At 40.0% G+C, this 8,684-nt stretch overlaps 1 protein-coding gene across 1 annotated transcript; it reads right to left on the bottom strand.

Moving 5' to 3' along the window:
• Positions 1-4,487: 4,487 nt before the first annotated feature.
• On the bottom strand, positions 4,488-7,456 carry rpl8 (ribosomal protein L8). The gene is made up of 6 exons (XM_034110464.2): positions 7,377-7,456; positions 6,613-6,756; positions 6,379-6,520; positions 5,570-5,788; positions 5,313-5,428; positions 4,488-4,684 (listed from the first exon to the last, which is right to left on the bottom strand). The coding sequence occupies exons 2-6, from the start codon at positions 6,748-6,750 to the stop codon at positions 4,526-4,528; spliced, it is 774 nt and encodes a 257-aa protein (XP_033966355.1). The 5' UTR covers positions 6,751-6,756; positions 7,377-7,456; the 3' UTR covers positions 4,488-4,525.
• Positions 7,457-8,684: the final 1,228 nt, after the last annotated feature.

Below are 8,684 nucleotides of genomic sequence, written 5' to 3'. Positions count from 1 at the left end.
ACTCGTTAAATCAATGTCCCTGTAACAGTCTATAACAGTGAAGGTATGATTTATTGCAGAACTTTTGAATTAAGCCTCATGACTTTACCTAATGTGGCAACAAAATGTGCAATGTTTTAAATGGGGCGCCTAGCCTGTAATACAGGGCGGTTCTAGGGGGGGGGGGGTTCAACGGGGTCCAGTGCCCCCGTAACACCGACGTTGGACCCCCTGAAAATGAAAAAGTTAATGATAAACGATTTATTGGCTGACGGAATAGGCGGAACTAACGTTATTCGTCCTTCTAGTCGGACCCATTAGAGCGGTGCACTCACTTTCACTGTCCGGCTGAAGCGCGCGAAAGAAAAACAAACTTTTAATCTCGGATCAGAGGCTGTTGTATCCAAGCAAGATCGAAACCATAGATCGAAACCTACGTTTCGAGAGACTACCTCGATAATTGAAGGTGAGTTAAACTATTGTATCCGTTTAATTGTTACAAGGTAAGACTTTAGGTCAGTAAGTGTTGTTGACTAACGTTAGTTAACTTAGTGGGAGATGTAATCAGCGACAGCGAACAGTTTGCTTTCATTAAAAGGCCCAAACGTTACTTGTGAGCTTTGCAATAATGTTTGGAAAGCTTTTAGCGTGATATACATTCGTCTTTGTGCTATATAGTTGTGAAATGTAACTAGCGGTTAGACATTTATATTCTGCGTTGCTGAAGTGTTGTCCTCCCCGTTGTGTTTGCTCTATAGTTCTTCAAAAATGAAACGAAGAAAGGATATGTCCTTTTTCGCGGCAGATAGTAACACAGAGACACAGCAGGAAGTACAGATTGCCACAGAAAGAGAGCCTGAGGACTTTTCAGGAGAGACTGATCTTGAAAGTGATGGTTCAGAGCAGGGAGAGAGAGATGAAGAGTCGCAGAGTGAGACAGAGGAAAGATGTGCACCCGCAAGTGCTAGAACATCAGGTTTGTGATTTTGAAAAACAAATGTGCCTGCTTTAATCTTAGTTACAGTTCAAATGGTTTGTCTCTTGCAGGAGTGTGTGATACGAATTCATTACATTTTCCCTCGTGTCATAAATCTGTTAATATAGATATCTAATTTGTGGTTCTTCATTGCTCTGGTAAATGTGCATATCATTTAAAATTATCTGTTACAATAATAATAATAATAATAAACATATTTATCTTTCTCCACAGATATCAGCAAATGCAAAGAAGAGCCACCAATGCAACCAAACTTTAAATTGTTTCCAAGGACCTTGATGGGCGACCGGAGAAGGAGTTTCAAGGCAGATTGGTACAAGATTCACCCCTGGCTTGAGTACTCCAAAATGTCAGACTCTGCTCATTGTTATGCCTGCAGACATTTTAGCCCTCCGAATAGCACAGACACTGAATTTGATTCACCTTCAGGTTTCAAAAAGGCTACATACAAAGAGGGGGGATTTGCAATCCATGCCAAATCTGAGCGGCACACGCAAGCAATGATTGCATGGAAAGACTATCAGAGAGCTGTGGCAAATGTACTTGACAAAGAACATAACAAACAGGTTCAAGAAAATCGGGAACATATGAAAACCATAGCTGAAGTGCTGCTACTTACTGCGACACAAAACATTGCTCAAAGCGGACACAATGAGTCAGCAGGCTCGGATAATAAAGGGAACTTCAGGGCAATTCTAGAGACAATTGCTAACCATGACAAAGCTGTTAAGAAAAGGTTGACTTCCATTCATAATGCAAAGTACACAAGCGAAATCATTCAGAATGAAGTTCTGTGTTGTCTTGCAGACATGGTTCGATCTGAAATAACAGAGGAAGTGAAAAACAGTGAAGTCTTTAGCATCATGGCAGATGAAACAAAAGAACAGATTTCTCTTGTAGTCAGGTACTACTTCAACGGTGCTATCCAGGAGAGTTTTCTCCATTTTGAGTCAGCAGAGAGGCTGGATGCTTCAGGGCTTACTGAAAAGATAATTCACATATTGGAAAGTCACTGTCTGGAATACAAAAACAACCTCGTAGGCCAAGCATATGATGGTGCTGCTGTCATGAGCGGTAAGCACTTAGGGGTCCAGGCTAGAATCAGAGCGCAAGCTAAATATGCTTTTTATGTTCATTGCGATGCTCACTGTCTAAATCTAGTTTTAGTAGATACCGTCAAAGCTGTCCCAGAAGCAGAGCAGTTCTTCTCCTTACTAGAAAAGCTATACGTCTTCACATCTGGGTCGTATGTCCACCCCAAATGGCTAGATATTCAAAGAGAGATGTACGAAGGTGGGCATGCCGATTTATATCTCTTCGTAACATTATGGATAGATTACCGGCCCTCAAGCGAGTACTGCTAGACATAGCCCAAGAACGCAATGGTGAGAGATCTATTGAGGCACGTGGTCTGCTGGCACAGTTGGATCTAGAATTCATTGTGCGTCTTGTAACACTCCGTAAAGTGTTTGGAAAAACACAACTTCTCTCTGAGATGTTACAGTCTTCATCCCTTGACCTTTCAAAAGCTGTTGACTTAGTTGGGTCTTTAGTTCAGACTTTGAATGACTTCCGGCAGGAGTCATTTTTTGATAACTTGTGGGATGAAGTGTTGAACATTTCTGAGCAATGTGATACTGCAATACAGCCAGCAGCAAAACGACAAAAAACACTAAGCTCTAAACGCGTTGAAAGCTATGTACCGACTACTGTTGGACAGAGAGAGGCGGAACAAGGTAAACACGGGCTTCGTACAGCCTTTTTCTACCCCGTCATTGATCAGATGCTCAGTGAGCTTAATAGACGGTTTTCAAAGACAAACTGTGACATGATGAATAGCATCCAAGCTCTTAACCCCAAAAGTGATGCCTTTCTGAAGAAGACAACTCTGTTTTCATTTGCTCAGTTGTATGATGCAAATATTGATGACTTGGGGCATGAAGTACATCAGTTCAGCAGACTTTTAGATAGGAAAATGAAGACTGGCATGCGGAGACCTGATAGTACAGATGAGCTGGTTCAGTTCATTGAGCCTAATAAAGAAGTGTTTTTTGAGCTCTTCAGACTCTGCAAAATAGCAGTCGCAATCCCATTCAGTTCTGCTTCCTGTGAGCGTAGTTTTTCTACATTGAAGCTGGTCAACACTTTTCTCAGATCCACCATAACCGATGAGAGACTGAGCAATCTGGGTCTGCTTAGTATTGAGTCAAGGAGGTCAAAGACTTTGAATCTTGACTTATTTGTTGACCGGTTTGCCAAAAGTCACAAAAACCGCAGGATTTTGTTGCTGTAATGTGACATTTTGGGAAGGAAACTACAGCCTGGGATGCAGACACCCTTATGTACAGTAGAGATGTAACTGTTCATGATATGGTGGCAGTGCAAAAAATGTACTATAACTTAAACTTACAGCAATGTGTTTTATTTTGTGTAATAAAGTTGCTGAAACAAATACTGTCATCGGAATGATTCTGTTACTGAAAACTAACTATCTGAAATAAATGCCAATAACTGTAGTGCAGTTTTCTTAATGCGCAATTAATTCATTTTGTCTTTTCGTCCTGCATTTATTGTGCCCTCTCAGAAAATAACTGTCCCCAGCCTGGCCCCCCCAGTCAAATTGGTCTAGAACCGCCACAGCTGTAATACAACCCAGCCCATTTAGCCACTGACAGAAAATAAGATGGAAGCTTATACTCGTGAAAAATGTCCTGTAAGTTGTCTTTCACAAACTTTCTTGAAATAATGACTTTATCCCTGAGTTGGTATTTCAAAAATAATGACTTTACCTAATTTTTTGATACTTAGATTAATATTCTCATTAAAACAAGTTACATGATTTTGGGTTTATTTCAGTCACTTTGGCAGAAATGTGCTTCTTTAACTTCTGGTTAAGAGGGAGGGGCCGCTGTAACTGGTCCCAAGAAAAATAGAAAGTCTGCTGGTTCAGATTTTGTCAGTGGATACTCCCAGGATCTGCATGTCTTTAAAAACACCTTCAATTAAAAAGTGAAATGTGTTCTTTGGTCCATATTAGCAAGAATCCGTGAGTCACAGAAACATCTAAATGTATATTCATTACCAAATAAACTTTGGAACATCTGCACAGTAAAATGTCCCTTTGGATGGACCAGCCTTTTTACTGGACGACTTGTCCTGAAACAAAAGACACCTTAACCCCTCTGACCCATTTTTTTCAAAGTGCTGTCATTTCGGGACAATATTTCTGTCAAAAGTGATAATAAAAAGTATACAATGATAGTATAGGGTTTTTCTCAAGTAGTTATGAGAAAACACATTTAAATTGACTTATTTTCCAAATACTTGCATTGTCATTGACCCGTAGCAGTTTAAGCTGGATGTAAGCTTTCCTTCTCATAGTCGATAGTGACATTTGATTTCTTATTAACTGGTTTGCTTCCAGCTCAATTTCCAGGCTTCTAAAATCAAAGCATCTTTCCCACATTTTAGTGTGTGGCTACAGAAAAAAAAACATCATTCGAGATTGGAATCCTTTGGAACACATTTTTATTATCAAGAAAGTCAGGTTTAGTTCTCCTTCTCCTGTACGGTCTTTGTTCCACGCAGTCTGCCGGTACGGCGGGCAGCGATGAGACCGACCTTACGACCAGCGGGTGCGTCCCTCCTAATGGTGGAGGGCTTACCAATATGCTGATGGTTTCCACCACCGAAGGGATGCTCAACGGGCTGCACAGAGGGGAAGAGAAAAGGAGATCAGTCTCAGGAAACTAAGGTAATGTATTGAGCGTAAACACAAGCTTTGCAGAAAGAGTGCCACCTTTAAACTGTTCCCTTTTTTATCCTGACCAAAATAATTGGATACACAAAAGGATCCGAACATTTATCACATGTGTCCAACTCTTGAAATGGCACTAACTCATAATGGAATCACTTTACATTTTGTTAAAGAAAAATCAAACACTAAACTATCACAATAAGCTAACCAAAAGATACCCAAATTCTGGCATTCATCAAATAGAATTCTTTACTCCTCCACCATAACATTGAACATGGCAGCTTTTCCCAATCATTTACATGGGAAGGTCTGATTTGTGCAAGGAGTAAAATATAACTACAAGAAACGTAAATAACTCGACCTCATCCTTGAACAGAAAACCCATCTCTTTTATTGTCCAGCAGATTTACTTGCTGTAAATAATTGTCATCACTAGAACACCAGATACTGGTAACATGATCTACATGCATAGCTGTTGCATGGGACCAACATGTTATATCAAATAAATCTCATCTGTTGTTCCTCACAAACTAGTTATTACCTTGTTTGCATCATGTATAAGACAATGTGTTCACTTACGTTCATGGCCACACCACGGACACGAGGCCAGCAGTTTCTCTTGGCCTTGTACTTGTGGTAGGCACGACCAGCCTTCAGGATGGGCTTGTCAATACGTCCACCTCCAGCAACAACACCTTTAGAAACACACAGAGCCGAGTCAGTCAGAGTGCACCGATTCGATCCAATTCTCAAGTTCCAACACCAATTTAGCACCGGTCAACACTAGTTTCAAACAATGTCGAAGTGGCAGCGAGGTTAACAGCGAGGGTCCTTACCGACGACGGCTCTGTTGGCTGAGGCGATGACCTTCTTGGAGCCTGAGGGCAGCTTCACTCTGGACTTCTTGGTGTCAGGGTTGTGAGAGATGACGGTGGCGTAGTTTCCTGACGCGCGGGCCAGCTTGCCTCTGTCGCCGGGCTTCTCCTCCACGCAGCAGATGATGGTTCCCTCAGGCATGGTGCCGACGGGCAGGACATTGCCAATGTTCAGCTGAGCTGTGAGGTAAAAACATAGAAAGACATTCACTCAATCATACACTTCCAACCAACAGTGTAACCCAAACTCCACCCGATAACAAGCACTGCACTTTAAAAAGAACCTGTTCATTGAACACTATTCCTACAGTTTAATTTCACTACACTTGATGTCACTTTAGGCCAACAGTTTTAAAATAATGCCATGTGTTAAGGCAGCATTAATGCCTGTACACCAAATAAAGACCCCCTACATGCAATAGATTCTGTAAGATTTGCAAGAGTTAGTTGAACGTTCAAAAGAAAACTGCACATTCAGTATTTCTTACTAAAATCAAGCCATATTATGCATTTTAGCAGATTTCTTAACTTATTATTTAAATCCATCAATAGGCCCTGTGCTAGCTATACAACAGCATCCCCCATGGCTGTTTCAAACCAGCTTGATCCATTTACATAACAGGGACTTATATTTCCGAGTCTAAAAAGCAACATTATATATCTAAATAGGGCTTTTATGTTAATGATAGGATTTGGGTATAGCTGAGACTACACACAAGAGTACTATGATCATCTGCTTTAAGATGCATCCATCAGTCTACTTTTCTTACCCTTCTTGCCGCAGTAGATGAACTGTCCGGTGTGGATGCCCTCAGCAGCGATGAAGAGCTCGGTCCTCTTCTTGAACCGGTATGGGTCGCGGAAGGCCACTTTGGCCAGGGGAGCACCACGGCCGGGGTCATGGATAATATCCTGAGAGGGCAGCGAAAAGACAATGTCAGTATTCACCTAACCAGTAAGAAGACTTCCATATGGTCCTAAAAACAGTGTCAGTCTTCACTTACCTTCACGATCCCCTTGATGTATCCATGGCGTTCAGCGAAGTCAATGTGACGGAGTTTAGCAGCACCTTTTCTGTGCTTAACGTGGGCTTTGAACACGGAGCCCGCACCTTTTCTCTGTCCCCTGATTACACGTCCCATCGTGTACTGAAACAGGACGAGAGACAGCGTTATTTACCAGCCTGACATGTGAGTGAGTGCTAACATTGAGGCTAATTCTTACAGATATATACCGTCTTTAATAAACACATTAGCTTTTTTCAGTGAAGTGAACTTCAGCGACCATGTTATTATCGGGCTAAAACTAGGTTAAAAAGCGACTTGTATCTCACATTTACCTAGCAAAATACTTAACTTTTAGGCTATCGTTAGCATAGCACACTTTGCAACGTAACTTACTTAATGCTAACGGTACGATACAGTGTTTGACACCAATACAACAAACTGGCTCCTAACTCACTGTCAGTTATTCGCGAACTAAATTATTTCCCTCTTCCCTAAACGGTATTCATTAAATACAGATATACATCCTGTGTGCAGTGGCTGCCGGCCCTTTAGCCGCAACACAGTGCTAACCATGTCATCGCTGAGCTACACACAAACACCTCAAAATGCTTTAAAACTAACGTCTGACGCTAAAATACTCAAACGGACAGGTTATTATACACTTAGTCTACGACAATAAAAGTTTGTTTAAAGTGGATGAACTAAGAAAAACGTGATTTAAAGCAGATTTTGTCAAGGGAATCATACAGAAGATGTCCTACCTAAACTCCGTTGACGGAAAGAGGAAGTGCAAGGGGAAAAGCTGAGGTTTTCTTCCGGAGAAATCGCCGCAGAGCATTGTGGGATTTGGAGGCAGATACACATCCGTTAAGGAAGTATAAAGTTCATCTGAGAGAGTTCACCTTGTACAGTGGATAATTAAAGTGTCTTTGTGTGCTCTTCCGTGTACAACTATATCATTCTTACATAGCATGAGGATAACAGCAGGTTATATTAACATGTATATATATATATATGTTTTACCCCTCCTTCCTTTCTCTCTGTAACAAATCACCTCTGGCTGGCAGAGTACTTTCTGCTCCATAGCTTTTCTTGGACTTAAAATCACACTGTACATTTTACATTTATATATTCAGTTTAATATTTCATATTCCATCCCTCACATATATATATATATATATATATATATATTAACTTCCTTTATATTTTGTTATTTGTAAATTCAACATGTATATTTCTACTTTCTTGTTTATTTCTAGTCTTTTTAAGTTTGCATTGTACAATGCCATGTCTTTTTATGCTGCTGCAACACAAACATTTCTCGAATTGGGATCAATAAAGTACTATCTTATCTTATCATATCTCTTCATTTGGTTTTCAGAAGTACTGTCATTTAAGGATGATCAACTTGACAACAAAACATAAGGCTGCAAAGGCTGCAAAAGACACCAATAACCAATGAATGATAAGAGATAGACAAAAGGTGCAGTTACAACGTCACATTTTTACGTATTTTGAGGGAAGATAAATACATTCTGGTTAACTAAGTATAGGTTTCTGACATAAACATATCTAGCAAATCAAGATATTTGTATCCAACTTTAAGAACCTCAAAGCAAACATACTAGTATTTAAGTGTTAGACAAACTTCCTAATATTAAAATATAGAACAGGAGAGTAATATTGGTAGAATGATTAACTTACTTTTTTCTCTTCTTTCAAAAGAAGAGTAAATGAACTCCAGAAGATGGCAGTATTGCAACACAAAGGACACCAAGACTGTGGTTGTTTCAAGTCTTAACAGGAAAAGTAAGTAAAGTGTTTGTGTTAAGAATTTTGGATCTTAACATAAAAACACAAATTAGCCTTTGTATTAACCCTATATATACTGTATATTGATGTTCTTCTTATAAAGAGAACATGTGCAACAGAGGGAGATACTTCATCAGAAAGGGAAAAATGGAACATGACTTGTAATTCCTTGTTTATAAAAAGTTGTGTGTCAAATTTCTCAATCAAACTATTTAGATGGCACCGATGTTAACATGGGAAACTCAAATATTTCAGGT

The sequence above is a fragment of the Pseudochaenichthys georgianus genome, chromosome 21 (genome assembly GCF_902827115.2).
Source record: "Pseudochaenichthys georgianus chromosome 21, fPseGeo1.2, whole genome shotgun sequence".
In the NCBI taxonomy this organism is placed as follows: Eukaryota; Metazoa; Chordata; class Actinopteri; order Perciformes; family Channichthyidae; genus Pseudochaenichthys; species Pseudochaenichthys georgianus.
This window is presented reverse-complemented; position numbering and strand designations above follow the sequence as displayed.

Coding starts and splice junctions, on each gene's coding strand:
- rpl8 (XM_034110464.2), bottom strand. CDS start 6,750: ATGGGACGTGTAATCAGGGGACAGAGAAAAGGTGCGGGCTCCGTGTTC. Junction 5,789..6,378: donor CATCTACTGCGGCAAGAAGG/GTAAGAAAAGTA, acceptor TTTACCTCACAG/CTCAGCTGAACATTGGCAAT. Junction 5,429..5,569: donor AGCCAACAGAGCCGTCGTCG/GTAAGGACCCTC, acceptor GTGTTTCTAAAG/GTGTTGTTGCTGGAGGTGGA.